The sequence below is a fragment of the Podarcis melisellensis genome, assembly GCF_964234715.1.
Source record: "Podarcis melisellensis genome assembly, chromosome: 8".
In the NCBI taxonomy this organism is placed as follows: Eukaryota; Metazoa; Chordata; class Lepidosauria; order Squamata; family Lacertidae; genus Podarcis; species Podarcis melisellensis.
The window spans coordinates 86,041,487-86,057,079 of record NC_138540.1 but is presented as its reverse complement, the minus strand read 5'-3'; the positions used below and the strand labels follow the sequence as shown (position 1 = coordinate 86,057,079).

Here is a 15,593-nt window from a genome sequence, read left to right as displayed (position 1 = left end):
GGCAGAGGAAACAGAGACCAAATTGCAAACATGCGCTGGATTATGGAGAAAGCTAGCGAGTTCCAGAAACACATCTACTTCTGCTTCATTGACTATGCAAAAGCCTTTGACTGTGTCGACCACAGCAAACTATGGCAAGTTCTTAAAGAAATGGGAGTGCCTGATCACCTCATCTGTCTCCTGAGAAATCTCTATGTAGGGCAAGAAGCTACAGTTAGAACTGGATATGGAACAACTGACTGGTTCAAAATTGGGAAAGGAGTATGGCAAGGCTGTATATTGTCTCCCTGCTTATTCAACTTATATGCAGAATTCATCATGCAAAAGGCTGGGCTGGATGAATCCCAAGCCGGAATTAAGATTGACGGAAGAAATATCAACAACCTCAGATATGCAGATGACACAACCTTGATGGCAGAAAGTGAGGAAGAATTAAAGAACCTTTTAATGAGGGTGAAAGAGGAGAGCGCAAAATATGGTCTGAAACTCAACATTAAAAAAACGAAGATCATGGCCACTGGTCCCATCACCTCCTGGCAAATAGAAGGGGAAGAAATGGAGGCAGTGAGAGATTTTACTTTATTGGGCTCCCTGATCACTGCAGATGGTGACAGCAGTCAAGAAATTAAAAGACGCCTGCTCCTTGGGAGAAAGGCGATGGTAAACCTAGATAGCATCTTAAAAAGCAGAGACATCACCTTGCCAACAAAGGTCCGTATAGTTAAAGCCATGGTTTTCCCAGCAGTGATATATGGAAGTGAGAGCTGGACCATCAAGAAGGCTGATCGCCGAAGAATGGATGCTTTTGAATTATGGTGTTGGAGGAGACTCTTGAGAGTCCCATGGACTGCAAGAAGATCAAACGCATCCATTCTTAAGGAAATTAGCCCTGAGTGCTCACTGGAAGGACAGATCGTGAAGCTGAGGCTCCAATACTTTGGCCACCTCATGAGAAGAGTCGGACACGACTAAACGACTACACAACAACAACAACATTTTCCCAAATAAAGACAACCCTTCATGTGATATGTGGAAGCTCAAGATAAACTTACATATAACTATTTGTATCACCATGTAGAACTACAATCCGTTCCGGAAGACATTCGAAAATTCAGGCGCAAAGGAAAAAATGGAAAAAAATGCAGCGGAAAATGTTCAACGTCCAAGGCGCGTTCGAAAACAGAAGCAATTACTTCCAGGTTTTCGGCATTCGAAATCCAAAATATTCAGGTTCAAAGAAGCTAAAAAACTGAGGTTCCGCTGTATATCAAAGAAGCTTTATTTGTCTAGTATCCTTTAGATGTCACTACCTTTCTTCCCTCGCCTCACAATCAGTGACGGAAATGAGGATGGGAACTTTGTACCTGGGATGCAACATTTTATTGAACAATGCAATGAGATTCATTTCTGCCCTTAGCTCTTCCCTTCATCTCCTTTCTTCCATCTTTGAAGGGATACCCTGGAGGACCCTAAAGCAAACAAACTTGTCCATCTCTTGCTCCCTTTGGCGTAAGATGAACCAAGAACTCTGCTTCCTCATGGATACGATTCTTTCCTCTTGGCATACGCCCATTGTGAATGATCGGAGGACAGCAGAAAGGGAATCCTTGACTTAAGCTTCTCACAGAAGAAAGGAAAATATAAAGTATGTGAATTGCCCGTGTGATCAGAATTTGCTTCTATATCACAGGTTCGTGATCCAGTGGAGGGAATACCTGAAACAAAAACTCAGAACCAATAGAATGAGAGCAATCTCAGCATCCTGCAGGGAGCTGGTTTATTCAAACTATTGCAATAGGACAGCCTGGCTAATCAGCTGTTCAGCAGAACGGCTAGTTCGAAAAGGCTGCCAGGAGGCATATTAGAAAAAAGATTATATACACAGCACAGAAAGACTCATAAATGCCACAACACTCTTCCACTTGCACAAAGTAAAGTTACAGGATGCGTTGCTTCATGCGGCTATCGACTCCTCTGAAATTACCTTGCGGTGTCCCAGAGTGACCACGTCATTTGGGTCTCACATGTCTCACTTTGACACCATGCCCATGACAACCAGGACTTCCATGGGACTGTTGACATTTCAATCCCATATCTGACTTCCCTGGTACCAATAGATGCCAAAGACCTTTGAGGAGATATATGAGTTCTCACACGGATGCTAGCTCAACTCCTCCCTCTTTCTCCAAATATCACTTGCCCTTCTAGGGTCAGATAAGGCTGGAAGCGGTAGGCAATGTACACATCACAGCTTTACACAGTGCAAGAGGGTGACATGGGGATTACAAAATGCAGGCATACAAAAATCATGCCTAATATATTCTATTGAAAAGGCTAAATGCAATAAGTACTAGGACACTTCAAACAGAATGAAAATCTATAATATCAAATATTCAATCAGCTATCACAATTTTTACACCAAGTCCTTCCTAGGAAAGTTCAGCATGGACAGCAACCTCATCAGTGTTGCCAAATCACTCTTACCCCTCACCCCAGGCATGACATGAAGAAAATATTCAATGAATGAATAGATCTTTATTTGTGTCAGCCACTTGCCATACCAATAAAACAACAATACGATATACAAAGAATAAAAATTAAAAGTCCGTTATATAAAATACATTGTAGGGTTTTGAGTCAATAGTCAAATAGTGTCTCTTATTCTAATTCTCCCAGCTAAAAACCTGGCAACCTTTGCTGTCACCTGCTCTTCTTGATCTGCCAAGAGAAACTATGAAGAAGGCATTAAGCACCTTGGCCAAGAACTTACAAGTCACAGTTCTGGGTACGTAGCAGAAATAACTAGGGGGCAACAGAGGAGGCAAAGAACCCAGCTACAATCCTCACCTCATACAAACAAAAGTCTCCTGAAATTAAATTGTATACAGCCACTACTATAATTTGCCATCAATGTGAGTTCTTTGATGGGAAGTGAGACGGGCCCTGTGACTGAAACTCTTTCCACATTATTGGCACTGAAATAGTTTCACCTCACTGTGAATCCTTTGATGGATCATGAGTTTGGCCTTCACAATGAATTTCTTTCCACATTCCAAGCAGTGATAAGGTTTCTCCCCTGTATGAATTCTCTGATGGGAAGTTAAACTGCCCTTTTGACTGAAGCTCTTTCCACACTCTTAGCACTGATAGGGTTTCTCCCCTGTATGAATTCTCTGATGGACAGTGAGCTTGTTTCTCTCCCTGAAGCTCTTTCCACATTCCCAGCACTGATAAGGTTTTTCCCCTTTGTGAATTCTCTGATGGGAAGTTAAGGTGCCCTTTCTTCTGAAGGCCTTGCCACATTCCAAGCACTGATGGGGTGTCTCTCCTGTATGAATTGTTTGATGGGCCATGAGGTGGCCTCTTCGAACAAAGCTCTTTCCGCATTCCAAGCATTGATGGGGTTTTCCCCCTGTATGAATTCTCTGATGGACAGTAAACTGACTTCTGCTACTGAATCTCTTGCCACACTCTTTGCACTGATGCGGTGTCTCTCCTGTATGAATTGTTTGATGGTCCATGAGGTGGCCACTTCGAACGAAGCTCTTGCCACATTCCAAGCACTGATAGGGTTTCTCCCCAGTATGACTTCTCTGATGGACAGTGAGATGGCTTTTTATTCTGAATTTCTTTCCACATTCCAAGCACTGATAGGGTTTCCCCCCTGTATGGATTCTCTGATGGACAGTAAAGTAGCTTCTGCTACTGAATCTCTTGCCACACTCTTGGCACTGATAGGGTTTCTCCCCAGTATGACTTCTCTGATGGACAGTGAGTTGGCTTTTTATTCTGAATCTCTTTCCACATTCCAAGCACTGATAGGGTTTCTCCCCTGTATGAATTCTTTGATGTACAATAAGCTGGCCTTGGTGACTGAAGCTTTTTCCACATTCCAAGCAATGATAGGGTTTATCTCCAGTATGAATTCTTTGATGGGAAATGAAATTTATTTTCCAAGTGAAGCTCTTTCCACAATCTAAGCACTGATATGGTTTCAGCCCGGAATGAATTCTGTGATGGGAAGTGAGTTGGCTGCTCTGACTGAAGCTCTTTCCACATTCCAAGCACTGATACGGTTTCTCTCCTGTATGGATTCTATGATGTAAAGTAAGTTGGCCTTGTTGACTGAAGCTTTTTCCACATTCCAAGCAGTGATAAGGTTTCTCCCCCGTATGAATTCTTTGATGTACAGTAAGATGGCCTTTGTGACTGAAGCTTTTTCCACATTCCAAACAGTCATTGGGTTTATTTCCAGTATGAATTCTTTGATGGGCAGTGAAACTTGTTTTCCAAGTGAAATTCTTGCCACAGTGCAAGCACTGATATGGTTTCCCCCCGGAATGAATTATGTGATGGGAAGTGAGCTGGCTCCTCTGACTGAAGCTCTTGCCACATTGCAGGCATTGATAAGGCTTCTCCCCTGTATGAATTCTCTGATGGACAGCGATCTGGCTTTTTATTCTGAATCTCTTTCCACATTCCAAGCACTGATAAGGTTTCTCCCCTGTATGACTTCTCTGATGGACAGTGAGATGGCTTTTTATTCTGAATCTCTTTCCACATTCCAAGCAGTGATAGGGTTTATCTCCAGTATGAATTATTTGATGGGAAACGAGACTCATTTTCCAAGTGAAGCTCTTTCCACATTCCAAGCACAGATAAGGTTTCTCCCCTGTATGAATTCTTTGATGTACAGTAAGCTGACCTTGTTGACTGAAGCTTTTTCCACATTCCAAACAGTGATAAGGTTTCTCCCCTGTATGAATTCTCTGATGGGTAGTTAAACTGCCCTTTTGACTGAAGCTCTTTCCACACTCTTGGCAATGAAAGGGTTTCTCCCCTGTATGAATTCTCTGATGGACAGTGAACTTGTTTCTGTGACTAAAGCTCTTTCCACATTCCAAGCACTGATAGGATTTCTTCTGAAGGTGATTTATTTGATTTGAAGTGGAATGGGAGCTCTGACTGAAGTTCTCTCTGCACTCTGAATCGGACATCCCTACTGGGTGGATTTTATCGTGGTCTCCCTCGTTCTTCAGCTCCAATTCATCACCACCTGCAACTGAGAGAGAAACAGATTGGAGATTGGAGCCTCAGGAAGCAATGGAACCCCCAATTATGAAGCAGTGCTAATTAAAGCTTGTGACCCAGGAAGAACTGAAGGGACTTAGATGTGAGGTCTTCCTGCAGGGTTCACTGCCTGAGATTCAAAAAGCCTGGTTATTTTCTGGGATGGATTTTGTTTGGCTCAATAATGGGACCTTTGTCATCTCCAATGTCACTCATCTCTTTAGTCAACCAAGGACAGAAAGAAGCAAGAATGGAAACAAAAAATCTGACAGAAGCTACTTGAACTTCCTGAATCCCTTAGAAGCCTACATTTAAGAAGTTTAGAGGAGCCTGGGAAAAATACGGAGGGGTATCTGATCTCCCCCAGAGGCTCTTCAGCTGAGCTCCTTTCCCCCTGCTCAGCACCCTACGCCTCTGGCGGCCCTGGCCCTATGAGGGGAAGGAGAGGAGTCATCCTTCGTTCTCCTCCTCCTCTGCATCTGGCCAGATGGTTCCCAGCCCGGCTGGAGTCATGGCTGTTTTCCTGAGGCCCTTCCTGTGCTGCTGCCCCTGGTGAAGGGGCCCTGATGGGAGGCTGTGGGGCGGCAGACAGGCCAGCCCTTCAAGAGCAAAAGGGGAGCCATCTTGGAGGGGTTAGGCATGATGATGATGTTGATGATAATTGTAATAATTTTATTATTTATAACCCGCCCATCTGGCTGGGTTTCATGCTTTGAAAAGGCAGAACTGGAGGAAGAATATTCACAGGGAAAACAGTCAATACTCTTCCATCCAATGTTTTCTGTGGGAGTGTTAGAATCCCAGGGGCTGTGAGTGGTGCTGTTGAGCTCCATCGAAAAATCAGAGGCCCCACCCATAGAGATATTTCTTGAATTTCAAAGGAGATAGGATGATTCAAGAGGAAGCCTTACCGAGAGAGTCCAAGATCCCACGATTCTCCTCCATGACTTCCTTGTGCAGAGCTCTCTGGTCGGGATCTAGCAACGCCCACTCCTCGTCTGTGAAATGGACAGCTACATCTTCAAAGCACACTGGACCCTAAAAGAAAACGAAAAAGGTTGTCCTCTTAGAAAACATCAAGGTGAACTGTTACACTTTGCTCTGATGTTATGTTTTAATGGGATTTTTCTTCTGCACATTTCATTATGGACACATCCCCATTTGCCACATGGAAGGATCCCCTTCTTTCTCTGTGTGCTGTTCTTGCCGGGTGGGGAGGACCCTCCTGATGCCCTATAGACAACATCAAGGTGCACGGGGGGGGGGGGGCAATGACAGGGGGATGTTAGGGGGAAAGCCCCATTGTGCGACTGATGGGGTGAATCCTGGCCACTGTTTGGTGTGGTGTGTAAACTGCCTAGAAGCCTATTTTAGCATTCAACCCTTCTTTCCTTGGCCGTTCCTCCCACCTTTCCTCTGTGTCCAACCCGTCCATGACATCCTCTTTCCCCACACGGCTCCTTCCTCCTACCTGCTCTGGTTCCACAGGGGCAGCTTTCCCTTCGCCACCAAGAAAAGATGGAGAAACAGGTCTTGCTGGCATCCTTTGGTATCCTACGGGAGAAAAAGGTAAGTGCATGCTTCACTCAGAAGGAAAACTATAGGTGGGCCTTCAAAAAAGTAAGAGTAGCCAAGTAAATGTGGACGTTAGTAACCATTTCACATATTAGTTGTGCTAAAATACATCTCCCTTTTGCTGGACTCTTGGCCCCCTGTGACCTCCACCAAAAGATGAGAATAATTCACAGATTAGTTTCAAAAACAACATAATGTGATAAAATGGGGGAGAAAAAACTCCCTCCTCCTTACCCAGTGGCATTACTCTGGAGTCCAACAGAGTTCTCTCTACCTCAGAGGAATCCAGACCCATTTCTGGAAACTGATCCTTCCCCTGCAAGAGCAACAAGCATTCAAAAGAATTAGATTAGAACTGGAATGGCAAAAGACACAAACACTTTAGGGGTATCGGATATCAATCCTCGGATGCTTTCCAAAAAAATTAGTAGAGAATTGGGGGATACTCTCAAGTTTGGAGCCCCTTGGGAGTATCCAGAGGAAAGTCTCTCTCACCTGCTGCTCGGCCTGCTTTCTCTCCTCTGCCTGACTCAGGAGGAAACCTTCGGCCAGCGCCACCGCCTGGGAACTGGTCTCCACTCCACATTCCCTCACCCAGCTCTCCATCTCTGGTGGAAGGACAGCAAGGAACTTCTCCAAGATCACCAGGTCCAGCATCTCAGCTTTCATGTGGGTTTCTGGTTTCAGCCACTGACGGCAAAGGTGGTAGAGTCGGTTGCAAACCTCGTGGGGTCCTTTGGCCTCCTGGTTGCAAAGCCGCCTGAGCTGCTGGCTCTGCACATCTGAGCGGAGGGTGTCCTCCTCACCCAGGATCCTTTGGACAGACTTTCTCCAGATTCCGCCATGGCCAAGAGTTTCGATGGAATGGCCTCTTCCTGCTCCACGCCCAGCTGAGTCTTGCTCATCCATCTCTGTTCTCCACGAAATCAAAAGAAGTCCCTATGTCTTCTGCCAAATTCTGTCTGTCCTAAGGAGAGGACTTAGCAAATCCTAAAAAGCAAATATATTTTTTAAATATAAAATGATACACAGTCGGGTAAATAGAAATGTTTCCTGGACAAGCGTGGATGAGTCTTGCTGGGAACCAGGGCTGCATTGCACCACAACTCAGACTGAGCTTTCTTTAAAAAATAAAGGAAGGAAGAAGAAGGAAAGAAGGAAGAATGGATGAGTGAGTCCTCTGTACTAAGTGTAACTGGGACCCCTGGCTATAGTGGGGGTCCCTCCCACCCCCCAAATGTCAGGGCACATTTCTTTCCTGCTTCTGCCTCATGTTCCATCACTTGCAATCTCCCACATTCTCAAGACTCCTGGGGTGGGTCCCTCTTTCCTTATTCTGAGGGCCAGAACTTTACCTGGTCAACCTGAGAGCCAAGTGGGTGGGGCCAAATAACTTGTGAGCAGGGCTGGAATCATCCTTACGTCTTGGCCTCCCTCATCTGCTGCCTCTGCATCTAGATTGCTCACTGCCACAGATTCCCCTCGCTCACTAAGCCCTGTTACCTCTTCAGCTTCAGACACCTCCTCCTCCCAGGCTTCTCCCTCTGACGACTCATCATTTCCCCCCAACCCCTCCCCTGGCCCAGACCGCCTTCCCTTGTAGGTTCCCAGCTGGTTCCCCTCACCATTCCTCTGTACCTACCCAGTCCATGCAGCTCCCTCCTTGCATCCTTTATTCTGTTATCACCAGGTTGGGCTGTGTTTTCCTTTTGGGTGAAGACAGTCCAATCTCCTGCTCTTTCAGGTGCCAACCTGGCGCCTCTTCTGGGAAGCCCACCAGCAGGGCTGGAGCCCAGGGATAACTCTCTCCCCCTGCATTTCCCAGCAGCTGGCATTCAAAAGCATGGCTGCCTCCAACTGTGGAGGCCAGGAGAAATCGCTAGCCCTCTGCTCCTCCCTGAATTGGCCTCATTCTCTTCTAAAGCCATCTGGCTTGGTGGCCGCCCCTTCCTCCTGTGGGAGGAAGTTCCATGGGTTAGTATACCTGAAGGAGTGTCTCCACCCCCATCCCCCCATCGTTCTGCCCAAATGCGGAGGTCCAGCTCCAAGGGCCTTCTGGTGGTTCCCTCACTGCGAGTGGCAAAGCTACAGAGAACAAGGCAGAGGGCCTTCTCAGTAGTGGCGTCCGCCCTGTGGAAAGCCCTCCCATCAGATGTCAAAGAGATAAACAACTACCTGACATTTAGAAGACACCTGAAGGTAGTCCTGCTCAGGGAAGTTTTTAATGTGTGACATATTAATTTATTTTTAATCTTTGTTGGAAGCGGCCCAGAGGGGCTGGGGAGATCCAGCCAGATGGGCGGGGTACAAATAAATTATTATTATTAACTGCACACTGTGACATAGAAGGACTTCATTCATTCCTACCTCCAAATGTGTCCGTCTGGCTGCCACCTGGGTTAATGAACGTGACTGTTTCACTGTTTCCTCAATCCCATCGGGGTTCCTTTGCATGCCCTTTTCTTCCTGACTCAGTGCCCCCCTCCCCAAAGGAGCAAGTAGCGTCTTGATGCTAAGGAAGAAGATTACTTGCAGACCTCCTGCTACTTGCAGCCTCCCTGGTTTTGCAGAGAGGAAGGGGGGCAGAACCTCTTATCCCTGGCTTGGGGATCCCCCTGCAGGAGACGAGCAGGCTCCCCATGGATCCGCCCCACTTCTCCCCAATGCACCCTAAGGCAGAAAAGAGAGGAAACTCACCAGGTCCCTGAAGGGAAACTGAGGCAGCTCCTGCAGAGGAGACGAAAGCCGCCTTCCCCCTCTTGCAGGGAGAGGGAGGAGCTTTTGTTCGGGAGGACCTCGTCCCTCCTTTATTTCCTGTCCTCTCTAGGAATGCAGCTCAATTCCTTTTAACCCTTGGCGAGCCGGGCGCTCCCGCCTCTCTCCCCCCGCGAAGCCGGAGCCCCGGGCACGGCCTGCACCCGGAGGGGGGTCTTATTTGGGGGACCCCCTGGACTGGCTTCTGAGCTGCTCCCTCCCTCGGAAACAGGAGCAGGAGGAGCACGAAAGGCCCGGAGGGGGAGAGGCTGTGCAGCAAACTCTCCGGGCACCAGCCTGGCTTTACTTTGGTGTAAACTGCACCTTGAAAGGACCGAGACCTGAACTCTGAGGCCAAACACTGCCTTCAAACCGCACCTGCCTCTTCCTGACCCCATTTGCTATGGCGTTACTCTCTTACTTTTTCCTCCTATTAAAGCATTTTCCTTTTAATATTTGCTACTTTCCCAAATAAAGACAAACCTTCTTGTGATACGTGGAAGCCCTAGATAAACTTACATATAACTATTAGTATCACCATGTAGAACTATAATCCGCTCTGGAAGACATTCAAAAACTGAGGCACAAAAGAAAAAAATGGAAAAACACACAGCGGAAGCTGTTCAACGTCCGAGGCACGTTCGAAAATGGAAGCAATTACTTCCAGGTTTTCAGCATTCGAAAACCAAAACTTTCGGCTTCCTAGACACTCAAAAACCCAGGTTCCACTGTATATCAGATAAACTTTAGATACAGTGGAACCTCAGGTTACAGATGCTTCAGGTTACAGATGCTTCAGCTTACAGACTCCGCTTACCCAGAAATAGTACCTCAGGTTAATAACTTTGCTTCAGGATGAGAACAGAAATTTTGAGGCGGCAGCGGGAGGCCCCATTAGCTACAGAGGGACCTCAGGTGAAGAACAGTTTCAGGTTAAGAACGGAGCTCCGGAACGAATAAGGTTCTTAACCCGAGGTACCACTGTATCTAGTATCCTTTGTTGTTGTTTAGTCGTGTCCGACTCTTTGTGACCCCCTGGACCAGAGCACGCCAGGCACTCCTGTCTTCCACTGCCTCCCACAGTTTGGTCAAACTCATGCTGGTAGCTTCAAGAACACTGTCCCGCCATCTCGTCCTCTGTTGTCCCCTTCTCCTTGTGCCCTCCATCTTTCCCAACATCAGGGTCTTTTCCAGGGAGTCTTCTCTTCTCATGAGGTGGCCAAAGTATTGGAGCCTCAGCTTCAGGATCTGTCCTTCCAGTGAGCACTCATATCTGATTTCCTTAAGAATGGATAGGTTGGATCTTCTTGCAGTCCATGGGACTCTTAGGAGTCTCCTCCAGCACCAAAATTCAAAAGCATCAATTCTTTGGCGATCAGCCTTTATGGTCCAGCTTTCACTTCCATACATCACTACTGGGAAAACCATAGCTTTTACTATACGGACCTTTGTTGGCAAGGTGATGTCTCTACTTTTTAAGATGCTGTCTAGGTTTGTCATTGCTTTTCTCCCAAGGAGCAGGCGTCTTAATTTCGTGGCTGCTGTCACCATCTGCAGTGATCACGGAGCCCAGGAAAGTAAAATCTCTCACTGCCTCCATTTCTTCCCCTTCTGTTTGCCAGGAGGTGATGGGACAAGTGCTGGCAAATAAAATGTCACTATATAGATGTCACTATATAACCTTGCTTCTCCCACCTTACAATCAGTGTGGGTTCTCCGTGGGTTGGAGAAATGAATTTGCCCGCAAGCCTTACACCTTCTTGCACCCACACCAATGCAACTCCCCTCACCTTGCAAAATGATGGATCCGTGGCATTTAGGACACCCCACCCCCCAATCCTAGGGGTGTATGAAATCCAGATTTGCCTTGCATAGGGCTTCCTCCTCCTGCTCCTGTTGCTGCTTGTATAGGGAACCGGTTGCAACAGAATAAACGACCATTGCTTTAAGTGCCTTTGCTTCACTTCTCCTTGGTTGGGGTTCACCCATCCTTCCGACCACTGAGGAGCCTGAGAGGGTTTCCTGAACCACCAACATATTTTTACAACCATTTCAACCCCTCACATCCATTGTTGCTTTGTATATGTTTTTCTATCTCTCACTCTGTATGCACACACTTGTGCAAGGAGCAGAGTGTTTGCTTAACTGCTCAACTTCGAAAATGAAGAGGATAGCACTTGACATAAGCTTCTCACAGACGAAAGGCTGAGACTGTGGTCTTTTATGACAAACGTGCTATGTGTGTTCCGAAGATATTCTGGATGCGAACAAACTAGGTGACATTTCACACCCTCCTCAAGAGAGACCCAGAAGCTGTTGAAACAAAAAAAATTCCTTCCAGTAGCACCTTAAAGACCAACTAAGTTAGTTCTTGGTATGAGCTTTCGTGTGCATGCACACTGTTGGTTCTCTAAACCTGTTTCTTTAAACAGGTCCATTCTCCCCTCTCCTCAGTGTCCACCGCCATGCTGCAGCTGCCTCCATGCAACGGCCATCACCAACGCCTTGTTGAGGAGATTTCACCCCTCCCATATCCAAGCATCTGCTGATGTTCTCTGCTGATTCTCCAAAGAGGAGGGGCGGTTTCTGCTCTCTACTTATTCCGCTCCAGCCTCACATCAAAGAGTCTGAGAGAGATCATGTGTTTAGATAAGGTTGTTGCTAAGAGCAGCTGCAGACACTCCGTGCAGTTCAGCATTTTCGTTTAGACCTCATTTAGCTCTGTATATAGTTGTGCATTATAGTTGTGGTTAGAATAAAAGAAGATATCCTACAGAGCTGCTCTCAGAGTTGTTTATGCTCTGCTATACTCTGCTGTGCGACGACTGTCTTGTGGAAGTGAATCCGGTGCTCACAACTCTAAGCTGTGAGTCCACAGCACTTTGACCTGTTCCTGTGCAGAAGGTGGTCTCTGGAAGTGCTACCCAGCTCGCCTAGCCCAGTCGGGGGCTGAGTGGATGAGTCCAGTTGGTGACACTGGCAAAGGGGCACTAGCATAACGTTGTTGTGCCCAAAGTCTCACCCATCGCAGGGTGCCTGCGCCGTGAGGAGGGTGATGGGAAGAGGGGCTGGGGTGGCCATGCAGGCGCATTGAACTCCAGCCACAACTGGTCTAGTGAAGTTGGGAAACCTTGGTATGTTAAATGCTGGCTCATGCAGGAGTAAGGCATTGTGGGAGAGTTAAAACTGTGGCGTTCTAGGGAATGGATGTCTGGTCTTTTAAAATATAAATCTCCCTGTCTCTAGAAGTGTGATTCAAATTGCATCCTGGCTCTGGGCAGGATGAGATGTTATCTGATTTACAGATCCTGGCAGCTGGAATGTGGATTGGGTGTGAAAAGGTCAGGAGGCTATCAAATAATTTACAGCTCAAGAGCCTCTGGTGTCAGAGAAGTCTGGGAACAAGGCGGGAGTCTTTTGATCTCAAGGCCTCTTGAGTATAAAGTTCAGCTGTGCTGCTCTCCTGACCATCAGGAGATATTGCCTCATCATACAGTCATTGGTAAATTGGCAATTCACCTAAAGAAATGATTGGGCCCTAAACCCGTACTCCACGTGGGATTTTTCAAGGCTAAAGGTTTGGGGAATTCAGATACAAATTGCAGAACATCTTGCCCTGGTGTTTGCACCTGAAGGCGTTCAACCAGTAAAGGGACTTTTGACTACCCGCTGTGCTTTGAACTGTTTCGTTGTGTATGGTTTTTAGTTAGTTATATTGTACAACGTTTTTATTTTCTGTTTGTAACCTTTCAAGAAATGTGCAAGCCTTTACTTTTTGAGTGGCCTTTTCAATAAAGTTAGAAAAGGACTTTTTGCCTTTTGTCTTCTGTGCCGTTTGCCCGGAGAAGATAAATGGTGCCTGGCCATTTGGACACCTACCTGTTGAATTTCTGTCTGCGTCATGGTACAGTGACACAGGACTGGGCAACCCAGTAAATATTGAAGGGGGGTTCTCCTCATTGGACCCCATTCGAGGGTGACCCAGAAAAGGAGGTGTGGCAGCTTTTGGCTTGTGCCTTGGAACACCTAGCGAACTCTCCCTCTCCCTGCCAGGTTCTGCTGGGAGGACTGGTTGAGGGGGGTAGATAGTGTCCCGCGATCACTACAACTGGAGTGCAAGCAAGGTGCTTCCGAAGGAGCAGAGCAGGACTGGGATCCATCGAGACGGACCAGTTCCCCCCTCCTTTCGGTCCGGGGCGGAAGGCACTGCCTGTTCCTTGCAAGGGAGCATTATGTCCTCAGCTACTCAGAGGAGCAAGCTGCTCTTCCCTAACTTCCTCCCTCGCTTAGAAGATGTCCTAGTTGAAGCTCCAAAGAGCAGTTGGCCAACACAGTCCTTGCCACCATGGCCAACTTCCTGATGCTCCCCTGTCAGAGTAGGGGTCAGGCAGTTGCAAGGAATAAATAATAAATTTTATTTAAACCCCGCCCTCCCCAGCCGAAGCCGGGCTCAGGGAGGCTAACAACAATAAAATAATACAACAGTCTAAAATCATTTCATTATAAAATTAATTCAAATCAAATTGATGGCAACCATTTGGCTAGAGCTTTGTGAAGATTGCCAAAGGAGGCAGTTAATAATAAACCCAAAGCCTGGGTTACTGCAGGCCCCCCATCATTAGTGTGTTTGCGCAATAGCAATTTTTCAGAATGGTGAGCACTCCTTCTGCGAGTACTCAGGTCTCTCCTTCTCTCTCAGGTCTCTCCTTCTCTCAGACCTTAGTTTCTGCAGCTCCGGAGACATCAGTGGGTTACTAGACCCAGAGGCCGCCTCACCCTCCCCTGACCTAACGGTAGTGGAGCAGCTGTAAGTGATGGCCCAGCTGGAGGCAACGAGGGAACCCCCACATCTGGAGCCAGGGCAGGCTCAGGCCCCTGACTCGGCCCAGCTGGTGCTTGTTGCAGGGGAACCTGTGCAGACTGGGACTCTTCAGGATCAGGCCCCAGACTTGGTTCAGGTGATGCCGGAGGCAAAGGATCCGGTGCAGACTGAGACTCCTCTGGTTCCAAGCCCGAGCCCATCACAAATATGACAAAGCAGAGAGAGGGGGCAGTTCTGCTCCTCAGCAGCTGTTCCCACTGAGTTCATCATGTGTGTCAGAGTAAACAAAGAGGTTCCAGTCACCACTTGCTCTGGGACTGCAGGGCTGAAGGCAACCATGCTCTGTCTGCCCTTTCCATCAGCAGAGGGGTGAAGGGCTGCTGGGACAGTTGCTGCAGCTTTGTCTAAATACAAGACACGATTGCCTGTCGACATCTCAAGCCTTTGGGCATTGTTAAAAGCTATTCTTCCTCTACTTTCTTCCGCGACATCCCTTCTGCTGGGTGTCTTGACTTATTTAGTTTTCAAGCCTGAGGACAGGACTATGTGCCCCCCCCCTGTCATTTCAGTAACAAAAGGGTCCCCCCTTCCTGTAAACGTCATAGAGCTCCATCTGCTGAGAAGCTTATTTCTAGTTTAGTTTACTAATTCATTTAAACGGAAACACTTCAAAGTGTTTGGGAAGTGCCAACAAAAACATGGTTTGCCCGTCCAGCCCCCCTTCCTGTTCAATTTGCAGTTTTTTCATGTGGTCCTTGGCAATTCTTTCCAAGCCTTCAGAATTTTACAAGCTGCTCTGCTCGGGTGTAACCTATACTTCTGAAGGCAAATGAAACATCAAAACAGAGTAACGTAAACAATTACTTTTCCAAATATATATATATATACATACATCTTTAAACAACGCTTTTCAGAAGGGGAAACATGGTAACTGCAATGCTAGCAGTTAAGTGTGATGAAATAAACACATGTTTCGCATCTAAAACAGAACTGAATTAAAACTCGCCCAATGTTCTACCAATGGGACGCAGGTGGTGCTGTGGGCTAAACTACAGAGCCTAGGATTGCCGATCAGAAGGTCGGCGGTTCGAATCCCCACGATGGGGTGAGCTCCCGTTGCTCGGTCCCTGCTCCTGCCAACCTAGCAGTTCAAAAGCACGTCCAAGTGCAAGCAGATAAATAGGTACCACTCCGGCGGGAAGGTAAACGGCATTTCCGTGCGCTGCTCTGGTTTGCCAGAAGTGGCTTAGTCATGCTGGCCACATGACCCGGAAGCTGCACGCCGGCTCCCTCAGCCAATAAAGCAAGATGAGTGCCGCAACCCCAGAGTCGGCAACGACTGGACCTAATGGTCAGGGGTCCCTTTACCTTT

At 47.2% G+C, this 15,593-nt stretch overlaps 1 protein-coding gene across 2 annotated transcripts; it reads right to left on the bottom strand.

Annotated features, from left to right (window-relative positions):
* Nucleotides 1-2,359: 2,359 nt before the first annotated feature.
* Nucleotides 2,360-9,507, bottom strand: LOC309375946 (uncharacterized protein). 2 transcript variants are annotated; one of them, XM_081921974.1, is made up of 6 exons: nucleotides 9,343-9,507; nucleotides 7,141-7,635; nucleotides 6,880-6,961; nucleotides 6,542-6,624; nucleotides 5,982-6,108; nucleotides 2,360-5,062 (listed from the first exon to the last, which is right to left on the bottom strand). In XM_081921974.1, exons 2-6 carry the CDS (start codon nucleotides 7,552-7,554, stop codon nucleotides 3,138-3,140), a joined length of 2,631 nt encoding a protein of 876 aa, XP_081778100.1. In that variant the 5' UTR covers nucleotides 7,555-7,635; nucleotides 9,343-9,507; the 3' UTR covers nucleotides 2,360-3,137. The 2 variants fall into 2 exon arrangements, with proteins under 2 accessions (XP_081778100.1, XP_081778101.1); XM_081921975.1 differs by having other exon boundaries at nucleotides 2,360-5,056.
* Between the last annotated feature and the right edge of the window lie 6,086 nt (nucleotides 9,508-15,593).

Coding starts and splice junctions, on each gene's coding strand:
- LOC309375946 (XM_081921974.1), bottom strand. CDS start 7,554: ATGGATGAGCAAGACTCAGCTGGGCGTGGAGCAGGAAGAGGCCATTCC. Junction 6,109..6,541: donor CCCCTGTGGAACCAGAGCAG/GTAGGAGGAAGG, acceptor GTTTTCTTTTAG/GGTCCAGTGTGCTTTGAAGA. Junction 5,063..5,981: donor TGGGATCTTGGACTCTCTCG/GTAAGGCTTCCT, acceptor TTTCTCTCTCAG/TTGCAGGTGGTGATGAATTG.